This window comes from Bombina bombina, chromosome 6 (assembly GCF_027579735.1).
Source record: "Bombina bombina isolate aBomBom1 chromosome 6, aBomBom1.pri, whole genome shotgun sequence".
In the NCBI taxonomy this organism is placed as follows: Eukaryota; Metazoa; Chordata; class Amphibia; order Anura; family Bombinatoridae; genus Bombina; species Bombina bombina.
The window spans coordinates 1,066,235,951-1,066,260,838 of record NC_069504.1 but is presented as its reverse complement, the minus strand read 5'-3'; the positions used below and the strand labels follow the sequence as shown (position 1 = coordinate 1,066,260,838).

At 37.2% G+C, this 24,888-nt stretch overlaps 1 protein-coding gene across 1 annotated transcript in view; it reads right to left on the bottom strand.

The window, feature by feature from the left end:
- ATP6V0A4 (ATPase H+ transporting V0 subunit a4) overlaps positions 1-23,561 on the bottom strand; it is an 85,971-nt gene extending 62,410 nt beyond the window's left edge. The window contains exons 1-7 of the mRNA XM_053718942.1: positions 23,423-23,561; positions 15,035-15,208; positions 14,641-14,719; positions 11,118-11,215; positions 10,061-10,186; positions 5,898-5,995; positions 5,010-5,136 (exon numbers count right to left, since the gene is read on the bottom strand). Coding sequence (XP_053574917.1) covers positions 5,010-5,136; positions 5,898-5,995; positions 10,061-10,186; positions 11,118-11,215; positions 14,641-14,719; positions 15,035-15,157 — 651 coding nt within the window. The 5' untranslated portion in view covers positions 15,158-15,208; positions 23,423-23,561. The remainder of the gene's footprint in view (positions 1-5,009; positions 5,137-5,897; positions 5,996-10,060; positions 10,187-11,117; positions 11,216-14,640; positions 14,720-15,034; positions 15,209-23,422) is intronic.
- Between the last annotated feature and the right edge of the window lie 1,327 nt (positions 23,562-24,888).

The window sequence follows — 24,888 nt, the reverse complement described above, 5'->3', positions numbered from 1 at the left end:
TTGATCAGAAATTGTGGGGCAGATATGTTCCCCTTATTTATCATTACACAATGGAACACTCCCTACCCTCACGCAACCAATTGCTTGAGAATAGGACTTGTCAATCACCCCAGTCTAATAAATCCGGGTGATTTCCATCTGCCAACTCCAGTTTGACAGAGAGAGTTTATGAAGCAGCGGTTTAAACCACTACTTCATAAATATCAGTGGCAAGCTCAAATGAGCGAACCTGCAACCGATCGAGGCATTCACCCCTGTCAATAATCTTGCTGTTGCATTAACGCTTTATAATGTATTTGCTGATTATGCAAGTCTACTGTATTTAATGGTCCCACAAGAGAGCACAAGTCTCCCTCTGTTGTTCAGTTCTTCTCTATACTACCTGCTAGTATCTTCAGCTCCCAGCCATTTTCTCCTGCTTGTCTCTTGCACAGTATAACTACATACTGTGTCCTGCTTACAGCTATCATAACCTCAGCTCTACTCCTAACCATAACCCTAACTACTCGCCTGTATTTGGGATGGGTTGTCAGTAAAATTGTTTAAAGGGACAGTGTACTGTAAATTTTGAACATTTGTGTGTATAAAAAATTATAAACATATTGAGATCTGATTTCCCTACAGAGGGCTAGGTTATGAGTTGTGCAGTATTTTGTGTTCACAGTCGAGCGTTAAAACCGTTAGAAGTAAGTTTCTTGCACTCGGAGATTCATGCTCATATTAAAAAATTGAAAGTAAAAAGTTTATGCTCACAAATTTATAACATTGCAGTAACAAAGAGATTATGAGAAGTCAAGAACGCAACATCGCATTTACCCATAGACTTTAACCCTTTAAGGACACAGCTTTCAGTTTGCTCAATTGTTTTATGACGGAAAAATTCCGTCATATGTCCTTAACAGAGATTTTTGCTTAAATATATAATTATGCCTGCAGCGTGCAGCTGCCAAGATGCCACTTGCCACCAGTTTGGCCATATTTCAGAGCTGCAACATCACTGGAGTGCCCAAAAGCACAAGGTGTGCAATACTCAGAGACATGGCCAAGGTAAGAAAGGCTGAAAGACGACCACCACTGAACAAGACACACAAGCTGAAACGTCAAGACTGGGCCAAGAAATATCTCAAGACTGATTTTTCTAAGGTTTTATGGACTGATGAAATGAGAGTGAGTCTTGGTGGGCCAGATGGATGGGCCCGTGGCTGCATTGGTAAAAGGCAGAGAGCTCCAGTCCGACTCAGACACCAGCAAGGTGGAGGTGGAGTACTGGTTTGGGCTGGTATCATCAAAGATGAGCTTGTGGGGCCTTTTCGGGTTGAGGATGGAGTCAAGCTCAACTCCCAGTCCTACTGCCAGTTTCTGGAAGACACCTTCTTCAAGCAGTGGTACAGGAAGAAGTCTGCATCCTTCAAGAAAAACATGATTTTCATACAGGACAATGCTCCATCACACGCGTCCAAGTACTCCACAGCATGGCTGGCAAGAAAGGGTATAAAAGAAGAAAATCTAATGACATGGCCTCCTTGTTCACCTGATCTGAACCCAATTGAGAACCTGTGGTCCATCATCAAATGTGAGATTTACAAGGAGGGAAAACAGTACACCTCTCTGAACAGTGTCTGGGAGGCTGTGGTTGCTGCTGCACGCAATGTTGATGGTGAACAGATCAAAATACTGACAGAATCCATGGATGGCAGGCTTTTGAGTGTCCTTGCAAAGAAAGGTGGCTATATTGGTCACTGATTTGTTTTTGTTTTGTTTTTGAATGTCAGAAATGTATATTTGTGAATGTTGAGATGTTATATTGGTTTCACTGGTAAAAATAAATAATTGAAATGGGTATATATTTGTTTTTTGTTAAGTTGCCTAATAATTATGCACAGTAATAGTCACTTGCACACACAGATATCCCCCTAAAATAGCTATAACTAAAAACAAACTAAAAACTACTTCCAAAACTATTTAGCTTTGATATTAATTAGTTTTTTTGGGTTCATTGAGAACATGGTTGTTGTTCAATAATAAAATTAATCCTCAAAAATACAACTTGCCTAATAATTCTGCACTCCCTGTATATATAAACAGTATATACATAATTATTTATAGGTATAGATGTATACAGATATATATGAATATCTATTTCAAATACATAGAATATATCCCTTTATGTGAACAACATTGGCATGTATAATATTTACAGTAAATACATAAACACTTTATTAAATATGAATATAGCATAATTATGCTTTTACATGTTTTTATCTACTTGACTGCAAAGGGCTCCAATGCATTTATATATATATGAAAGTAGGAAGAAGCAGGGTGGCGCAGAGAACCAAGGCTAGAAAACACAACAAATATAATACACAGAGATAATGTAACAAATTGTGGTTAAAACAATACAAATATTAGTAAATAATAAAATGAAATAAATAAATAAATAAAAATACAAATACAAATAAAATGAAAAGAGAACTGGAATGATCCAGAGCACATCAAATGTAGAGAACACAGTCTTCAAGCGATACTCCCCTATTAGATGTACACTTACTTCAAAGAACCTCAATCAAATGAGGTAAGAATGTAGCACTTTCATAAATGGGCAAGGCACCTCCTGTAGGATAGATGTAGAACGATCAACTGGGTCTCCCAGTGTATGGCCTTCTGTGTCTTGGAATACAGATAGTAGAACCCTCCAAGTATCCTCATGCTCTCTTTAGTGAGTAGTGACTTCCAATTCCAGTATAGGTGTCCGGTAAGATGTCAGTGACCGGCTTCCAGCACAGTGAGCAAGTGACTCTTGCCTGTCAGCTGAGATCGGTCCCTTCATCCAACACAATTCTAAGCTCTGGCTTCCTGATCTTTCTAAAGAAAGCCTCATGGAGTCGGCAGGCAGACAGTTACTATGCTAAGCAGCACACAGCACTTGAGGAGCCTGCGATCATGTGCCAAAGTACTAAGTACTTTGGCACATGATCGCAGGCTCCTCAAGTGCTGTGCGCTGCTTAGCATAGTAACTGTCTGCCTGCCGAAGAGAGCACGAGGATACTTGGAGGGTTCTACTATCTGTATTGCAAGACACAGAAGGCCATACACTGGGAGACCCAGTTGATCGTTCTACATCTATCCTACAGGAGGTGCCTTGCCCATTTATGAAAGTGCTTCATTCTTACCTCATTTGATTGAGGTTCTTTGAAGTAAGTGTACATCTAATAGGGGAGTATCGCTTGAAGACTGTGTTCTCTACATTTGATGTGCTCTGGATCATTCCAGTTCTCTTTTCATTTTATTTGTATTTGTATTTTTATTTATTTATTTATTTCATTTTATTATTTACTAATATTTGTATTGTTTTAACCACAATTTGTTACATTATCTCTGTTTATTATATTTGTTGTGTTTTCTAGCCTGGGTTCTCTGCGCCACCCTGCTTCTTCCTACTTTCATTTCTTTTAGAGGGGTGATAGGTCTCCTCTGTTATTTGGGGTTTGGCAGCTGGACATATCTTGCTAGAATTTTTATATGAGGTGCTCGGTATAGAATATATACACTGTGGCATAGCTTCTATTTGATAGTGAGCGCCTAGGAGTGATCCAGTGGATTCCTTCTACTGGTTCATTTATCTTTTGTATTTATATATATATATATATATATATATATATATGTATTTATATGTTCATATGTGTATATATGTCTGTAAAAGCATATATACACATATAAATACATATGTATACACATATATACATACATATACATATTTAGACATTTATATGCATGTATCTCAATGTCAAAACCCTTTGCCAGCCTTTTTTTTTCTAACACCTGAGAGCTCATATCTTTGAGCCCATATAACTTTTTGAACATTTTATTTTAATCATTTTTAGTAGATGGTTTTATTATGAGTGTAACTGTACTTTTTAAATGTAATTTTGATGTTTGTGTGACACTTTTTTTACTTGCTCTGAGGTCGCATTAATCATTCTAGCGTAAATCGCGATTGCAGTCAAGCATTCACATTTACTTTTGACTTGTAATACGAGCTTAATTTAACTTGCACGCAAAGAGTTGCAAAAACCCAGTATCCCTTGCGCGCAAATGATAGTGATCCACTCATAATCTGACCCTGACTCGGTCCATTTTATTGGATTGTGCTGTTTAAGAACAAAGCCAGCTATTTCATATACAAAAAAAACAAAAACAAAGGAGCTGAGATACTTTAGAGCAGGGGTGGGCAGACTTCTGTAAGGCAAGGGCTACCTCTAATTTTATTTATAAGTGACGTGGTCACCTAACTAAAAAAAAAACCCAGTTTTGAGAATAATGATTACAATAATGTAATTTATTGAAAAAACACAAAGAATAGTCCAGCACACACTGTGTAACCGGGTGCAAAAATTTTATTTTTGTCGTAAATAGGACCTGCTGGCTGAAAATTTTATTTTTTACACAAATAATACCGCTTTAAAAATCATCCGCGCTCTTTAATAATAATAATAATAATAATACAGCAGCGCTCTGTCTTTACTTACTGCGATAGCTCTCTCCTTACGTCACGCTGGGACCGTCAAGCAACCTTATCTGTGTTGCACGCCTGGGTATGATAAGTAGTCTCGCAATCAAGACGGCTCGAGACTCATTCTACAAAGTAGTTTTATTGGCTGGACGCCATGTCAGGTTGATTAGGGGGCAGGTCCTGTAACCAAAGCTTGGGCAGCGAGTTCAGCTACAGCTGGGTCGCGCGTGCTGAAGTACAGTGCCCATACCGCTGTCCTACACATAAGAGTATAAAAGAAAGATTTTTCACACATCTAGGGTGGCGAGGCTCTTCACTCAGAATCTAGATTCTAAGTGAAGAACCTCGCCGCCGTAGATGTCTGAGAAATCTTTCTCTTATTATGCAGACTTTTGAAATCTTACAGGCGGTCACCTCAAAATTCACTTGTGGTCCACTGGTAGACCGCGATCTACCTCTTGCCCACCCCTGCTTTAGAGTGATTCTACAAACTTACTGTTACAGGATCCTCCAGTGTTGTCTCCAGTTCGCTGTATTTCAGATAAATATTCCCCCGACAAACTCTCCACAGCAACCTCTCAAATGCTGACATGCGTTCTCTGCCAATAACTCCAGCTGTGAATCTAGTGAGGATATAAAACAGACTCACGTTAAAGGGACAAGCAATCAAATGAGTTTAACCAAATAGAAAGGGCACAATAGAAAGGAGTCTAATGCCACCTTTAACAGAGAGACTGTTAAAGGGACAGTTAAAGTAAATCATGTATCTTTAGTAACCAAAAGACTAATCTTAATAAAACCCCTCAACGCCTTTCAGTGTTTCCAACTTGACTATTGCCCATTTAAGTTGTGGGTATTTTTTTCAAGCGGTACGGCCAATTAAATATAAAAACAGCTTTGGTTGGAGAGATTAAATTCTTTGAGGGCTGCAATTAAAGGGACACTGAACCCAAATGTTTTCTTTTGTGATTCAGATAGAGCATGCAATTTTAAGCGACTTTCTAATTTACTCTTATTATCAAATTTTCTTCATTCTCTTGGTATTTTTATTTGAAAAGCAAGAATGTAAGTTTAGATGCCGGCCCATTTTTGGTGAACAGCCTGGGTTGTCCTTGCTGATTGGAGAGCACCAATAAACAAGTGCTGCCCATGGTTCTGAACCACAAATTGTCTGGCTCCTTAGCTTAGATGCCTTCTTTTTCAAATAAAGATAGCAAGAGAACGAAGAAACATTGATAATAGGAGTAAATTAGAAAGTTGCTTAAAATTGCATGCTCTATATGAATCACAAAAGAAAAAAATTGGGTTCAGTGTCCCTTTAAGGGCAGCCTATTGGTTATTGAGAAATTATTTACCTTTATTGTCTTTTTAAAGTATCCCTTACCCCAGTTTTCCAGCTGCAGCAGCAGAGGGGACTGTCCTAAGCTCCAGCAGACTGCTGGTGTCTTCAGTAAAGAAATCATCAGGAAGGTTTCCTTCTGCCTGTAAAACAGGACCATGTATCCTATCTGTTATTATGGTTGTGAAAAAGGTCAGAGAGATGTTGGGTAAAGAAGAGAATTGTCATCAAGAAGTAAATGACATTATCACTTTGTTAACCCACACCTAGATTACAAGTTTTGCGCTATAGAGGGTGCGAAACAAACGCAACAAAAGTTGCGTTATTTCACCGTCCATAGCGCTGCCATTACAAGTTTTTTTAAAAGCAGCCTTGTGCGTGCGATATGGTGGCGATGAGCTCCATACAGCACAAAATACAAGCGCTGCTTTGACGTGCTCGTGCACACTTTCCCCAAAGACATCAATGGGGAGAGAGTGTTAGAAAAAAAATAACACCTACAATCACGGAATGAAAAGCTCCTTAACGCAACCCCATTGATGTCTATGGGGAAAAAAAGTTAAGTTTAAACCTAACACCCTGACATAAACCCCAGGCCTAAACACCCCTAATCTGCCGCCCCCGACATCACCGACACCTACATAAAGTTATTAACCCCTAATCTGCCGCTCCCGACATCGCAGCCACCGAAATAAATTTATTAACCCCTAATCTGCCGCTCCCGATATCGTCGCCACTATACTAAAGTTATTAACCCCTATTCAACCGCACCCCAACATCACCCACACTATAATAAAGATATTAACCCCTATTCTGCCACTCCCCGACATCACCGCCACTAAATAAAGTTATTAACCTCTAAACCTCTGGCCTCCCACATCACTGCCACTAAATAAACCTATTAACCCCGAAACCAACAGCCCCCCGCATCATCAAAAAACTAAATTAAACTATTAACCTCTAAACCTAACAACCCCCTAACTTTAAATTAAAATTACAAGATACCTATCTTAAAAAAAAAAAAAAAAATACCTAGAAAATTAAAAAACCTAAGTTTAAACTATAAATTAAACTAACATTACTATTATACTAAAATTAAAATAACTATCAATTAAATAAATTAAATTACACATTAAAAAACCTAATACTACTAAAAAAAAATCTACAATTACAAAAAAAATACTAAATTACAAAAAATACTAAAGTACAATAAATAACAAACACTAAATTATGAAAAATAACAAACAAAATTATCCAAAATAAAAACAATTACACCTAATCTAATAGCCCTATAAAAATAAAAAAGCCCCCCAAAATAAAATAAAACCCTAGCCTACAATAAACTACCAATAGCCCTTAAAAGGGCCTTTTGTAGGGCATTGCCCTAAAGAAATCCCTGAAAAAAATACAAAGACCCCCCAACAGTAAAACCCACAACCCAACCAACCCCCCAAAATAAAAAAAACCTAACTCTAAAAAAAAATTAAGCTACCCATTGCCCTGAAAAGGGTATTTGTATGGGCATTGTCCTTAAAAGGGCATTCAGCTCTTTTTCTTGCCCTGAAAAGGGCATTCAGCTCTTTTAAGAAAAGCCCAAACCCTAATCTAAAAAAAAAATCCACCCAAAAAAAGTTGAAAAAACAAAACACTAACCCCCGACGATCCACTTACAGTTTCTGAAGTCCGGACATCCATCCTCATCCAGGCAGCGAGACGTATTCATCCAGGCGGCGAGGTCTTCATCCATCCAGGCGGCATCTTCTATCTTCATCCCGCCGGCGTGGAGCGGGTCCATCTTGAAAACATCCGGCACGGAGTATCCTCTTCATATGGTTGCCACTGTATAATGAATCTGCAGTGCAAGGGAGCCTTTTGAAAATGGTGTCCTTGCATTCCTATTGGCTGATTTGATTTTTGAAATTCAAATCAGCCAATAGTATGAGAGCTACTGAAATCCTATTGGCTGTTCAAATCAGCCAATAGGATGAGAGCTACTGAAATTCTATTGGCTATTCAAATCATCGAATAGAATTTCAGTAGCTCTCATCCTCCATGCCGGATGTCTTCAGGATGGACCCGCTCCGTGCTGCCAGAATGAAGATAGAAGATGCCGTCTGGATGAAGATAGAAGATGCCGCCTGGATGAAGGATTTCGCCACCTGGATGTCCGGACTTCCGAAACTGCAAGTGGATCGTCGGGGGTTAGTGTTAGGTTTTTTTAAACTTTTTTTGGGTGTGTTTTTTTTAGATTAGGGATTGGGCTTTTTTTAAAAGACCTGAATGCCCTTTTCAGGGCAAGAAAAAGAGCTGAATGCCCTTTCAAGGACAATGCCCATAAAAATGCCCTTTTCAGGGCAATGGGTAGCTTAGGTTTTTTTTAGAGTTAGGTTTTTTATTTTGGGGGGTTGGTTGGGTGGTGGGTTTTACTGTTGGGGGGGTCTTTGCATTTTTTTTTTCAGGGAAAAGAGCTGATTTCTTTAGGGCAATGCCCTACAAAATGCACTTTTAAGGGCTATTGATAGTATATTGTAGGCTAAGAGATTTTTTTAATTTGGAGGGTGGCTTTTTTAATTGTATAGGGCTAGTAGATTATGTGTAATTGATTTTATTTTGGATAATTTTGTTTGTTATTTTTCGTAATTTAGTGTTTTTTATTTTTTGTAATTGTAGATTTAATTTTTTTAGTAGTGTTAGGTTTTTATAATTTGTAAATTAATTTATTTAATATAATAGTAGTTAGTTTAATATATAGTTTAAATGTAAGTTTGTCTAATTTCCCAGGTAAGTTTTTATTTATTTAAGATAGGGATCTTTTAATTTTAATTTAAAGTTAGGGTGTTGTTAGGTTTAGGGGTTAATAGTTTAATTTAGTTTTTGGCAAAGTGGGGGGCTGTCGGTTTAGGGGTTAATATGTTTATTTAGTGGCAGTGATGTGAGAGGCCAGAGGTTTAGGGGTTAATAACTTTATTTAGTCGCGACGATGACAGGTGCGGCGGAATAGGGGTTAATATCTTTATTGTAGTGTTGGCGATGTTGGGGTGCGGGGGAATAGGGGTTAATAACTTTAGTATTGTGGTGACAATGTTGGGGAGCGGACGAATAGGGGTTAATACATTTTATTAGTGGCGTTGATATCGGGAGCGGCAGATTAGGGGTTAATAACTTTAAAATAGTGTTTGCGATGCAGGAGGGCCTCGGTTCAGGGGTTAAAAGGTAGTTTATGGGTGTTAGTGTTTTGTGTAACAGTTTTGTTGCGTAAAACTCATTAACTACTGGTCTCAGATTGCGGAACGGATCGTGTCGGTATAGGGTGTAACGCAAGCTTTTTAGCCTCACCGCAAAACTTGTAATGGCAGCGCTATGGAAATCCCACGCAAAAACATCATTTTTTGAGTGCGGGACTAACGTTGCGTTACAGACTAAAATGCTTGCGGTACAGCTATACCGACAAGACTCGTAATGGCTGCGTTACTGTTTTAACGCTGAAATTGACATTTTTTCAGCGTTAAAACACGAACGCAAAACTCGTAATCTAGGTGTCACGAATTTATGGTTTTCCCTGCCCCAGATATGTTGGAGTGCTACCTGAAAGGGACAGAAAACTCATAGTTAGACATTCATGATTTAGACAGAGCATGCAATTTTAAACAACTTTCCAATTTACTTCTATTATTTCATTTGCTTCCTTCTCTTGTTATCCTTTGTTGAAAGGTTTATCTAGGTAAGCTCAGGAGCAGCAAAGAACCTAGGTTCTAGCTGCTGATTGGTGGCTGCATATATATACCGATTGTCATTGGCTCACCCATGTGTTCAGTTAGAAACCAGTAGTGCATTGCTGCTCCTTCAACAAATAATACCAAGAGAATTAAGCAAATTTGATATTAGAAGTAAACTGGAAAGTTGTTTAAAATTGTATGTTCTACCTAAATTATTAAACAAACTTTTTGTGTTTCTTGTCCTTTGAAGGATCAAGAGCTCTGACCATACTAGATGCTGCATAATGTGTGTCTGATATAAGCAGAAGCACATTTATATCTTTCCCTAATTAACCACAGCAATGGAGATAAGATAATCTATACTCAAATAGTTTTTCAAGGGGTGTATCCCTGGATTGCAATACAATGTATACCATGCTTTTAAAATGTGATTGACTGCTGATAAATATAACATATAAAATCACTTTAATATCCATTTAAATTGTAAAATACCTCAAAGAAATCCTGGGTCTTTTTCAGGAGATGTTTGAGTTCTGTGAGTTCCAGGAAGTTCTGTTTAAGTGTCTGCTGATTCCTGTTCACCTCTTGTAGTTCCCCCTCCAGCTTCTCCAGGACAGTCTGTGATTCAGGGAACACAGGGGTTAAAATATGAAGCTGTTGTTATCTTCAAATGGCAAAACATAAGGTGCCATAAAATGTTTCTACTGAGCAAACATCATTTGAAGTCTTCACCTAATGTTAATTTTTCTTGTGCAGATATTTTCCCTTGAATCAGAAGCTACATTTCACTATATTGAATATTTTATCTTAAATTGAATTTGAACTTGCAGAATCCTTCAAGTGCTATGTTATGTGCCTGTTTATTGATATAGGCTTATCTCAAAATCACTATAAGTCCATAAATCCATAATACAATGTGACATATGGAGTTTGTTCCTCATAGATTTCTGTTGCTTTCAACACACATTTGTGAGACATATAAATCATTTGTGAGACATATAAATCATTTGTGAGACATATAAATCATTTGTGAGACATATAAATCATTTGTGAGACATATAAATGAGCAATAAGTAACACCCATAGGTGAATATTGTGATCAACAGGTCAATGAAACATAATAGTCTAATGAATAAAATGTAATATTTCAATGTTGGGTGTCATTAGAATACTTCATTTTAAGAAATACATGATGGATTGTTGCTGACATTTTCACTATTCCACTTGTATGAACAAATGTGGCCAATTGAATTGAAAAATATTAGCCTGTACCTATTCATAGAACAGAGAATAGCGGCCTCATTTGCTTAGTGTAACCAGAGGCAGTTATACAGGAGTGTACCCCAATCTTTAATTTTTCAGTGGATAAAGTCCCCCCAGGCGCATTTAACGAGAGTAAATGTAATTCTAAATATGGGGAAATAAATGTGCACACAACATGTGAACCTTGTCAATCTGATGATAAATCTAGTGCTTGTAATAAATGTTGTGTACTATTAGTGTAACAGAGAAAGGGGACATTATTTGGCACCATATCATCATCATTTACCTCCAAGTCAATCATTTCTCGTGGCAGTGGGGTCTGTGGTGGTTTTTCAGGGACCCGCATCTCAATTTTGTCATTAACCATCTCACTCTCCAGAAATCCTGCATCAAAAAAGTAAATGAGACATACATAAACATATCTGAAAACCCCATCAATGTTATTTCTATAACTCATGGGGTCTGAAAGTCTTGCACGTTTATTTAATTTCCTAAAGGGACATGATACCCAAATGTTGAAACATTTGAAAGTGATGCATCATAGCTGTAAAACGCTGACTAGAAAATATCACCTGAACATCTCTATGTAAAAAAGGAAGATGTTTTACCTCAAAATTCCTAAGTTTTCACACCCCACTGTAAAGAGATTTTAAGCAGCCAGTCAGGATGCTTGTCCCAGGACTTGCAAGGGAATGTGCATCTGGCATGTGCAGGCACAGTCATGTTATTTTCCTATTTAGTTTAAAGGGACAGTCTAGTCAAAATTAAACTTACATGATTCAGATAGGGCATAAATAGATAAACAACTTTCCAATTTACTTTTATCATCAAATTTGCTTTGTTCTCTTGGTATTCTTTGTTAAAAGCTAAACCTAGGTAGGCTCATATGCTAATTTCTAAGCACTTGAAGGCTGCCTCTTATCTCAAAGCATTTGACAGTTTTTCACAGCTAGAGGGTGTTAGTTCATGTGTGCTATAGATAACATAGTGCTCATGCCCATGTTGTTACCTAGGAGTCAGCACTGATTGCAAGTCAAAATAACTGAAATAAGGGGGCAGTCTGCAGAGGCTTAGATGCAAGGTAATCACAAAGCTAAAAAGAATATTAATATTATTATTATACTTTATTTATGAAGCGCCAACATATTCCGCAGCGTTGTCCATGACAGTGTTGGTTATGCAAAACTGGGGTATGGGTAATAAAGGGATTATCTATCTTTTTAACCAACACAAATTCTGGAGTAGACTGTCTCTTTAAGTAAGTTCTATGAAATCTCATGAGATCACAGCAAAGGAAAAATCATTACCTCAGCACTGCTGATGCCGATTGGCTATTTTAGTTTTTTCTTTTTTTTTTCTTTTAAACTTGCAGATGGACAGCAGCTAAAGTATAACTGTTTGCACAACACTTACTCTGATGAGCTGAAGAAATTGTGAGGTGATATTTTCTTGTCAGCTTTTAACATTTATGCTGCATCAATTTCAAGTGATTTAGCATATGAGTATTATGTCCCTTTAAATGAATATGGGAGTAAAAATTAAACTTGAATGATTCATACAGAGCATAAAATTGAAAACTGCTTCCCAAGTTACTTCTGTTATCCAAATGACCCCTTTTTCTTAGTTTCCTTGGTTGAACTTTGGATCTTTCCAAGAAAAAATTCTGAGGTAGGCTCAGGAGTTTATGGGAGTCTTAAAGGGGCGTAAAACACAAAAAAATATATTTCATGATTCATATAGATCATGCAATTTTAACAACTTTGCAATATAGTTCTGTTATCCAATTTGCTTTGTTTTCTTTGCTATCATTTGTGAAACAGCATACCTAGATAGGCTTAGGAGCAGCAATGCACTACTGGGAGCTAGATGCTGATTGGTAGCTGAACTTATACGCCTGTTGTCATTGGCTCACCTGATGTTTTCAGCTAACTCCCAGTAGTGCATTACTGCTTCTTTAAAAAAGGATACTAAGAGAATGAAGAAAATCACATAAGAGAAGTAAATTGGAAAGTTGTTAAAATTGTATGTTCTATCTGAATCATGAAACATTTTTTTAAGTCCCTTTAAGCACTGAATAACATTGATACAAACACTGCTGTCATATAATGCTTAACACGTGCATGCCCTTGAGCATACATTAATATGCTGTCATAGAGCTAATTTGTATGCTATACATGAAACACATCAATCCTTATTATAACAAATTAGTCAAAAAATAGACTCCAGTATTAGAGGCTACAATGACCTTTTGCACATTAAAATTATATATATATATATATATATATATATATATATACACATACACATTATCCCTAATATTGTATGTCCCCCAATATTCATTCATTAAAGGGATACTAACCCCACATTTTTTTCTTTCATGATTCAGATAGAGCATGCAATTTTAATCAACTTTCTAATTTACTCCTATTATCAAATTTGCTTTGTTCTCATGTTATCTTGATTTGAAAAAGCAGTAATAAAAGGTTAGGAGCCAGGCCATTTTTAGTTCAGAACTTCAGCACCTTGGTAGAGCTTGCTGATTGGTTTGCTACATTTAGCCACAAATCAGCTACCCTGGTGCTGAACAAAAAATGGTCTGGCTCTAAAGCTTACAGTACTGCTTTTTCAAATCAAGATAGCATGAGTCAGGGGCGTATTATGGCCTAGGCCAACAAGGCCGGTGCCTAGGGCAGCAGATTTGGGAGGGGCAGCACATCTGCCCTATTCTCTCTCTAAAAGCCAGCACACAGTACAGTGAGTGATAAAGTGCAGGCTTTTACAGAAAAGACAAGGCACGTGCGCTGATTAAGGTCGCTCTTCACAGCCAGTACTCCTTTAAACCATTGATTCATTTAGAGCCGCCAGCATTTTTGCAGTGGAAGCGTTTTTGGTGAGAAAATTGCCCGGGGATATGCTTACAAGGTAAGGCTGGAGGAGAAGACCTTGTGCTGATATGCTGCCTCCACTTGTCAGCTGTGGTGGTTCTGCAAGCGCAGTGCTTATTGCAGGTCTTAGTAAATAACAGACTGGATGTGTCTGTGCACTGCTTAGATCAGCTTGTGATGTCTAATAATAAACTCTCAGTGCTAATGTATGTTAGCTACTAATGGTTAACTTTGTCTGCATTCATGAACCACAGAGTAAATAGTAAACTGACACTTAAAAAAGTTTCATTACTTGAATGATGGTAATTACTGTATGTTGTTGCATGTAAAGGGCAGTGATTGTTTCAAAGTGTATTCTTCTTTCCCTCCCTTTCTATCTCCCTTCCTCCCTCAACTCCCTTCCTCCCGCAACTAAATCCTACTGCCTTCCTTATTTCTTTACCTCCCTCCCTGCTTTCCCTCCCTTCTTTCTCTCAACTCCCTCCCTTGCTCGCTTCTTTCAATCCTTTCTTTACCTACCTTTTTGCCCTCCCCCTTTCTCCTCTCCCTTCCCCCTTTTCTCTTCTCTCTCTCTCTCCCTCCTTTCCCTCCCTTTTCTCCCCCTTCCTTCCCCTTCTTTTCTCTCCCTTCTCTCAGGGAGAAAAGGGTATGAGATGCATGCAAATCAAACTGACCCAAAAAAATATTAAGGCGAAAACAGGCCTAAAACCTTTATGGGGGAGGGCAGCAGAATTTTGAGTGCCTAGGGCAGCACAAAACCTAAATACGCCACTGGCATGAGTACAAAGAAAAATTGATAATAGGTGTAAATTAGAAAGGTGCTTAAAATATCATGCTCTATCTGAATCATGAAAGAAAAAAATTGGGTTTAGTATCCATTTAATAATCTGATTGACATTAAATCTGGCTCTTCACTCTACTTACGAAGAATTCTCTCCATCCCCTCGCACCGGCGGACCTCATTCACAAATCTCCTTTGGAAGTTATTAGTGCTGGCATTTAGCTAGAGCAAAACATAAGATTGTGATTTATATAGACTATATAGAAACATACAATGTTATAGCATTCTCAGTGGTGTAATTTGTGTGCTGCCCTAAGCACTATGAGGTCTACTGCACCATCAAGCTCCTTCACCCTCAACAATATTTGGCAATTCTTGTAAAAAATTGATGACTCTCATATCCTGCTTTTCAAGGAACAGGCTTAGCTAGTTTGGCCAAAGTATGCGCCTGGCTCACGATACTGGATCAATACAATGGATAGATAGCAGTTGTGTTCACAGCAGTAAAAATGTGTTTTCAAGATAAATGACACTCACATCTCTAAACTGCACCAGTCCTAGCTCTCCCAACTCTGCAATGCAGCTGTACCCAGCCTCCACCTGCAGGAACAGCTGGGTCAGGCACATCTCCTCACTCCGGAATAGGGACCCGGGACCCATGGTGACTGCACCTCACTCGGTTGGAACACAGAAGGCTAGAGCTTTCGGACCCTGCATGAAACATAAATAATTAAACAATGTAAATAACAATAATGATACAATAACAATAGCAGTAAATGTATACTAGACTTGTGCATGGCGGAAAAAATCGGTTCTTTTCGGATCGATTCGGATGTTTTCGAATTTCGGTTCTGATCGATTCGAATTTGGAAAAAGCGAATGCATTCGTTTCGGATTCGTTTCGGATTCATTCGGATTCAAATAAATTCGTCTGGATTCGGAAATTTGGAATTTCGGTATGTGTTAGGTGGGATGTGCTGTGTATTAGACTAGTATTATGTACTGTATATTAGGTGTAACCCATAGCAGAGTGATATAACCAAATATACTGTACAATACTAGTGTAATCCATGGCCATCCGAATCTACCGAATAAATCAGAACTAATTCGGATTTATTCGGTAGATTCGATACTACCGTAATTCGGAAATTCAAATCGATCCGAATCTCCAAATTTAACAAATTCGTCTTCCGAATTTCGATTCATTCCGAATAGAAACGCACATGTCTAATGTATACGCCAAAGACTATTTAAACATACGTAGGTGCAGCATTATTATTGTCCACACAGATAAGGAAACCTGTCTACCTGGGATAGCAACTTGCAGGAAACATTTGCTGCCCGTATTAATCACTGCTCAAGTGGAAGCTTGTGCAGCACTGCCCTTTAATCTTGTACAACTGAGTGCATGGCTTGTCAATCACTCAGTCAGATCAATTGGGGGTGAATTTAATCGGCCACCTCATAGGGTGACAGAGAGTGTTTAGGAGTTGCAGGCTGACATGAGAAAGCCTGCAACAGATATAAACATTCACCCTTTGATAAGTCTGCCCAATAATTTTCCTGTTACTCCATTTGATACAGATGATACAGTTTCAAATCTTAAAGGGACAGTATACACTCATTTTCATATAGCTGCATGTAATAGACACTACTATAAAGAATAAGATGCACAGATACTGATATAAAAATCCAGTATAAAACTGTTTAAAAACTTACTTAGAAGCTGTCAGTTTAGCTCTGTTGAAAAGGTAGCTGGAAAGCCCACTGCAAGTGGCAAATAAGACACTCCCCCCCTCCCCCTTCTTTTGCATATGAAAAGACCCTTTACACAAACAGGAGCAAGCTGGAGAAGGTAGCTGACAGTATTCACATAAAACTTTGGGGCTTGGTTAGGAGTCTGAAAATCAGAGCAATATTATTTAAAAATAAGCAAAACTATACATTTATTTTTTAAAAAAACTTTATGGGCTATATAAACAGATCATCTACAAGACATTTATGCAAAGAAAAAATGAGTGTATAATGTCCCTTTAAGGCTTAACACATCAGATTTGTTTTCAAGGTTAATAGACAGTACATACCTTTGGCCAGAATGTCTCTATTCTTTACAGTGAAAATGTGTAGCTTACTAGGAAGATCTAGAATAATGAATTATCATATGTATCACACAAGTAACATAAAACAGTTCATGTATAATATGATGTTATAATGCAGCCAATGGTTTCTGGTGATGTCATAAACTACCTAACAGTTGAGTAGTGTAATTATTTTCCAGAATCTAATCCTACTAATGGTGTTTAACGGCAAGAAAAACAGAAATAGAATTGAAAGCTCCATAATGGTGTTGTCAGTTGGTGAGAATATCAGCAAGGCAGGTTCTTCTGTCTGATCTATTCCTCTTTACATGTGCTGGTGGCAATGAGTGTATCTTTGGGTTTGTCTCTTTCTTGCTCTCTCTCCCTGAGCTGTATTCACTAACAGTCTATCTGACCTGCTCAGTCTTACAAGCGCTATGTTGCTCAGTAGAGTGCATTTATGGAATGGAGAGGTATGTGAGGTTTAGTCAGTGAGCTCTGTAGAACAACATAGGGATGTGTGAATGAATCTAGAGAAGATTGTGAGGTTCTAACTAAATTGACCCCTTTCTGAATAACTCTGTGCACCTTAGTCTGTGTGATAATTAAATCTGCCTCCCCCTTGACAGTTTTATTTAAATCACATGCAGATCCAGGTAGGAAGAGGAGCACATCATCTATAGATCCAACATGTATGCTAGAGTTTAAGTTATTTGTAAAACACAGAAAATCCTGGTGTAAACAATCTTCTAAGGGCAGGGACACCCTTAGAATTTGTGCGGCCCTGGGCAAGACAAATTTGCAAGGACCCACATCCCAGCACTCTTATTCCCCTCCCCTGTATATCCTGCCCCGTGTATGGCCCACCCCTGACCCAACAGCCAGTTTTACCTATATCAATTATAACATTATATATTACATCTTTTCATACCTTTAACACTTCTTAATAAACCAAAACAGGATATATAAAGCACCTTCTCATACTCTGAACCCTGAAAGTGCGAGGCCCCCCAATGCGTGGGGCCCTGGGTACCCCTCTTGCCCTGTCCAATGGGCAGGCCTGTCTAATGGACTTGAACTTAATGGAACACTGAACATTCAAATACTTAAAGGGACATGAAACCCAAAACTTTTCTTTTATGATTCAGACACATAATACAATTTTAAACAACTTTCCAATTTACTTTTATTATTTCATTTGCTTCCTTCTCTTTTTATCCTTTGCTGACAGATTTATCTTGAAAAGCTCATGAGCAGCAAAAAACCTAGGTTCTAGCTGATTGGTGGCTGCATATATATACCAATTGTCATTGGCTCACCCATGTGTTTTGTAAGAAACCAGTAGTACATTGCTGCTCCTTCAACAAATTATACCAAGATAATGAAACAAATTAGATAATAGAAGTAAATTAGAAAGTTGTTTCAAATTCTATTTTCTATCTGTATCATAAAATATTTTTTTGGGTTTCATGTCCCTTTAATCAGGCTTGTTTCCAACTGAAGCCCCTAGATAATTCAGATAACTGTTAACCCTGTTTATGTACGTTTTCTCCTACCATATCCTGTTATTTTACATTTTTTAGAAGTTAGGTGTTACAAACAAGGCAGAGCTTGCTACTGTTACCTTGCTCATTGGTGTAAGGATCTTACCTACAGTGCCAGCGTTTAGGATTATGAATCTACAGTGCATGTATGGGCATTCCAAGACACTAAATAAGGGCAGTGTGAGGTCATTGTGCTTAGTTTATGTGGGTCAGGTGGTATAGCTTCCAACTGGCACTAATACCTGCATTCTCAAAATGTAAAAATAAACTATCAAAGACCATGAGAAGAGGTATTTAAGTAAAAACAAAGCTTGATGGTAATATGAACGCTGTTTATTTTAATTTTAAAGCTAACAGGAAGTGCAAAAGGGTCTAATTGCTCATTGGTTGATAAGAAGAACTCCCACTAATTTATTGGTTGACAGTGATATGTCTCATAAGCACAGAAACAAAATTTAGCCGAGATAAACATAAACTCTAGCATGAAAATAATCTTTGTGCCCTTTAATTCCCCTATTTTAGAACGATAATTGAAAAAAAATGGCCTTAACCACTTGACTACAAAACTCTGTTTCTATAAACAAGCCATCTATACAAAGGATCTTCTATTGTACTTAAAACTGTGGCCGGACTGTTAGCCGACGGACATTTGGCCGACGAACATTTACCCGATGGACATTTGGCCAAAGAATAATAGTCTGACACACAAGTGTCTGTCAGATAACAGTCCAGCCACGAGATAGATTTGATAGATAGATAGATTAGATAGATAAATAGATTTGATAGATAGATGGATAAATACATTCAATAGATAGATTCGATAGATAGATAATTTCCCAGAAAGAGAATTACAAGACGTGCGGGCTGGGACCCATGGCTAGGTTCCCAGAGGCGGTTGTGGCGCCCGAGGCTCTGATTAAAACAGAGCACTCTGGAGCGTATCTGCCCTCGGCCGAACTGAGAACATGCTTCGGCATTCTGTCCATCAGCCAAATGTCTCTGTCAGATAGAATGCTGTTGGCCAAATGTCCATCGGCATTTTGTCACAGCACCACTTAAAACATGTAAAAACTTCTAGTTTATTGCTAATTTTTCTTTCCTAAATCTCAAACGTCCATGTTCCCCTTTTTAAAGGGCAATTACATTAAACATGTTTCTGACATATATGATTGTATGCATACAAAATAACTCACCTTGGCTTCCTCATCTTATGTACAAGCTTTGTTTAGGAATTGTATCTTCCTAAACAACATGGGGACCACCAACCAATCCCTGCTCTTGCCTATATAGATGAGGTATAAATGGGCATATCAGATGTATGTTGTACTCACAGCGCTAGAAGGACCTGTAGCTCCTATCTGGAGTGGGCCCCCACTGCCCACAAAAGGATACTGTTAGAAGGGTTTGTAGAGAGGAGCGCCAATTAAGTCAAGGTCTAGTGTGTGTGTGTGAGTGATGTGTTCACACTGGAACAGAAGAAATCCCTTATGATGGGGGTTATTTCTAGTGTTAATTGTAAATGCTGATATAGTAATAGAAGTGGATATCCTCAAAGCCTAAAAATAAAGAAATTTTTAGGCTTTGAGGATATCCCAGCCCTTTCATTGTTACCATCATCGTCACATTTTTATATTTCTATACCTTTTTATTTGCAAATGCCATTTTTTTTATCTCTAATGCCTGGGAATTGAGGCATCTGAAATACTTTTTACACCCTAACATTAGATAAATAGGACGCATTGGAAGAAAAGAGACATTTCAAAAGGACTTTTTTAGGACATACAGTTACTAGGACATATACCACATTGCTACGATTTTGTAGAAAATTCTGTATAATTCTTTGATTGTATATTTATCTGTTTATCCATATATCTGTTTATTATCTATGCTAAAACATTGTTAACTGCCTTATTTTAGCTATTATTTTAGCTACTATTGTCGATTTAGTGTGTATTGTTTCACATTTTCTTTGACACATATTGTCACATTTTTTGTTGACACATACTCTCACTCACCTGGATTTTTAATTTTTAATTTTTCCATTTTTAAATTTTTATATATTTTTGAGATTAAATCACTTTAATCACATTTTGATATCACATTGTTTTTGGATATCACAGTTTTCTAGATGTGTACACACTAGTTTGCTTTTAAACACTATTTTCATTTTTTGTATTTTTGTCAAAAGAATTTTTTATTTGTTATTTTTTATTTTTCATATATTTCACTGCATACTACTATTTTTTCCACATATGACCCTCATCGACACATTATTTAGAGTTTAGTTCTGCTTATATATGTATAAGATTATGTTTATATAGGACATTTTTCCGAGACTTATCTTGCCCCAAATCAGTCTTAAATTTAGTGGACACCAATCCACCAATCAGTTATTGATTTTTTAGTCATCTTATCACCTTTATATATTTTATATTTTTAACATACATTTTTTTGTACCATGGATCCATGTCTATGAATCATACATTGTATCTGTAATAAATTGTGTAAAACTATACATTTCATATCTACTTCTATTACTATATCAGCATTTACAATTAACACTAGAAATAACCCCCATCATAAGGGATTTCTTCTGTTCCAGTGTGAACACATCACTCACACACACACACTAGACCTTGACTTAATTGGCGCTCCTCTCTCTACAAACCCTTCTAACAATAAATGGGCATATCATATTGCACATGCCCACTTACATCACTGGTATAGGGTAACTATGCTTTGGCTTCTCATTATATAAGTCGGACACAGACTTTTTTCCAACAGGACAAACCAGTATTCTCACATAGGTTTTATGTATTATTTCCTTCTCTGTACTTTGGACTCATATGTATAGCAGTGGAGCTAACTAGCCAGCTGGCAACACTGCTGAAAGGTATACTGAACCCAAATGTTTTTTTTTTCATGATTCATTTAGCCACCAATCAAGCAAGCTCTACCAAGGTGCTGAACCAAATATGGGCCGGCTCCTAAGCTTACATTCCTGCTTTTTCAAATAAAGATGCCAAGAGAACGAAGAAAAAATAATAATAGGAGTAAATTAGAAAGTTGCTTAAAATTCCATGCTCTATCTGAATCATGAAAGAAACATTTTGGGTTCAGTATCCCTTTAATTTATCGGGGGTCTTGAGCTGTATAAGCGATCAAGTGTGTATGCATGTTGGCTGTGCTGTATAACAGACTCCATATCTGAAATAAGTAAGCAAATGTGTAATGCACGCTGGCTGTTGGTATTATCATCCCACAAGGTGGGCAATCAACCTTAGTGTTTCACTTTTATTACTAATACAATAGTAAGATTTGTGCATCTTATTTCTTAACACGTATACTTTAAGAATGACTAGTAATAACAAATGCAATGGCAAAATATTTTAGGCTTTACATACAAAAATTTGAGGTTATCACTAACTCACCAAACACAAACTAAATATATTAAAATAAAGTTTTACACTCATGTATACACTGATAAAAATTATTAATATAAATATTAAAAAAAATGTTTTCATAAGGGTTAAATGTATATGGTATATTACAAGGTATTTATATATATATATGTGTGTGTGAGTCAATATATTTATATATATATATATATATATATATATGTATGTGTGTATTTATGTATTTAGAAAACATGGCTGAAGTGGCAACCCCACCCACAATATATTATGCTCCGCCCATAACACATGTGGCCCCACCCTTTCTGACACTCGTGGGTCCCTGCCCACAAGTCCCCCTTACCTCCCTGTCCCTATAACGTTAGGAGGTTTGGTGCTCTCTGCATATCAAGCAAAGTGCTGTACAATACATGCAAATGTGTGTTTTCTTTACCTTGGTGTTTATTTTTTGCTGTGTATAGGGTATAACTGTGTGCCTAGGATTACAATCTAACACCTCCTTTGCCTTGACATTAAAATGCTGCTGAGTTTGCCCTTTGTGTTTTAAATAACTCATATGATGATGAAACAAATACACAAATTAAAAATAGGTGGTTTCATTATTAGATTATTTTCTAAAAAAAAATGTATAGACAAATCTGATTTTATACTCATTGCGGATGCTGGTACAACAAAGCTTGCAATCAGCTTGAAGCTTATTGGCGAGTAACTAGCTGTGTTATATAAGACTCTCATTACTTTAAAGAAAAGTAATTATGCAAAAAGAAAATGCTCATCAGAATATTATAGTATTGCAAAAAACGTAAAGGGACATTAAACCCAAAATATTTCATTATTCAGATAGAGAATACAATTTAAAAAGTTTCCAATTTACTTCTATTATCAAATTTGCCTCCTTCTCATGATATTCTTTGTTGAAGATATACCTAGGTAGGTAGCGTGCACGTGCCTGAAGCACTGCATGACAGGAAATAGTGCTGCCAGCTAGCGCTCCTGCTAATGTATAAAATTGTTGCAAAACTGCTTCCATAAAGTGCTGCAGACACGTGCACTTCTGAGCTTACATTTTTGCTTTTCCATAAAGGATAACACGAAAACTAAGAACATTTGATAACAGAAGGAAATTGGAAAGTTTTTTTAAAATTGTGTGCTTTATCTAAATCATGAAAGAAAAAATGTGGGTTTTATGTCCCTTTAATGTCACCCCTGGACCAGCAATGCGCTAGTGGTCCAGCATAAAACAGTCGCTGAGCCAATCAGGAGCTCTAATCACCAGTTACATGAAGCTCAGGATCTGCAGTGTATTATTGCTTTGGAGCTGGCCTTAACTATGTGTTTAACACCTTTGCAAAGGTTAAACACAAAGGCAAAGTACATTTTATTTTAGAATCTTTATGTCTCTTTAATGCATTTAGCCCAAACAAAAAGAGTGAGAAACTGAAATCTGAAGGACAAACACTGTTCAGGTGTTGCTCTACGTGTGAATGGGACAAAAAAGAAAGTGAGTAATGTGTGTAGGGACAGAAATGCACTGAAGAGAGAGGGATGAATAGCTCTAAAATATGTTTTAACAGTCACTTTAATTATTGGCAAATACGCCAGTAGATTATAGCTAAATTCTAAAATACATAACATTTAATAACTACACAAATAGTACATTCAATGCGACACAAATAAAAATATAAATCACAGTTGTAATTAATAACTAACATACAGTAAAGGGTAAAAAATAATTAATATGGTAAAGTTAATAAACAAAAAAAACATTTAATTAGCAAATCAGTATATAGTTACTAGGGAAAAAAAGTTTACTTTTTTTATTTATTTATTTTTAAATCTCCAAATATAGTAAAAATAAGAAAATAAAAAAATAAATAAAGTTAAAATTACCTTTTGGTTCCAGGCTCTCTCTCTCCCCACTTGATTAGCTGTGCAGCTGAATGTTAACTAAAGTGTTTTGCCATAAATGTCCTGCTAGATAGTTTGTGTTGATATTTTGACATGAAGAAGAATAGGAGGGTTTATTACACAGGAGGGACTTGTGTCTGCACAGAACTCTCAACAACCCACCTTGTCCAGGATTCTGGATATAGCAGAGAGGAACAGTCCCAGTCCAGTTCTGCTCCCTCCCACCTCTCATATTCACTATGGGGCACAGAATGACCTGTGTGTTGTGACAAAGCTGCTAATGTTGTGTGTAATAACAAGCCACCACCATTAACCCAGATGTAGCAGTGAGCAGCAAATAACTCTTCAGTATTCTGTGTATTAACCCATAAAATGACTAGGAGGTGCTGCACTTGCAAACAGATTTTATGATCAAATCGTAAAACTGTTATTGTGGGACAGATGCCAAGTATTGTAAAACTAGGAGGAGATCAGCAACATCTCACTCTATATAATCATCATATACACACTGTAAATATATAAAGCTGCTTGCTAAATATGTGTGTGTGTGTGCGTACGTATGTATGTGCAATTGTATATGTATGTGTGTGAGTGTGTATGTATTTGTGTGTGTGCGTGCATGTGTGTATGAGTGTGTATGTATGTGCATGTGTATGTATGTGTGTGCATGTGTATGTATGTGTGTGAGTGTGTATGTATTTGTGTGTGTGCGTGCATGTGTGTATGAGTGTGTATGTATGTGCATGTGTATGTATGTGTGTGCATGTGTATGTATGTGTGTGCATATGTATGTATGTATGTGTATGTATGTGTGTGCATGTGTATGTATGTGTGTGCATGTGTATGTATGTGTGTGCATATGTATGTATGTATGTGCATGTGTATGTATGTGTGTGCATGTGTATGTATGTGTGTGAGTGTGTATGTATTTGTGTGTATGCATGCATGTGTGTATGAGTGTGTATGTATGTGCATGTGTATGTATGTGTGTGCATGTGTATGTATGTGTGTGCATATGTATGTATGTATGTATGTGCATGTGTATGTATGTGTGTGCATGTGTATGTATGTGTGTGAGTGTGTATGTATTTGTGTGTGTGCGTGCATGTGTGTATGAGTGTGTATGTATGTGCATGTGTATGTATGTGTGTGCATGTGTATGTATGTGTGTGCATATGTATGTATGTATGTGCATGTGTATGTATGTGTGTGCATGTGTATGTATGTGTGTGAGTGTGTATGTATTTGTGTGTATGCATGCATGTGTGTATGAGTGTGTATGTATGTGCATGTGTATGTATGTGTGTGCATGTGTATGTATGTGTGTGCATATGTATGTATGTATGTGCATGTGTATGTATGTGTGTGCATGTGTATGTATGTGTGTGCATGTGTACGTATGTATGTGCATATATATGTATGTGTGTGAGTGTGTATGTATTTGTGTG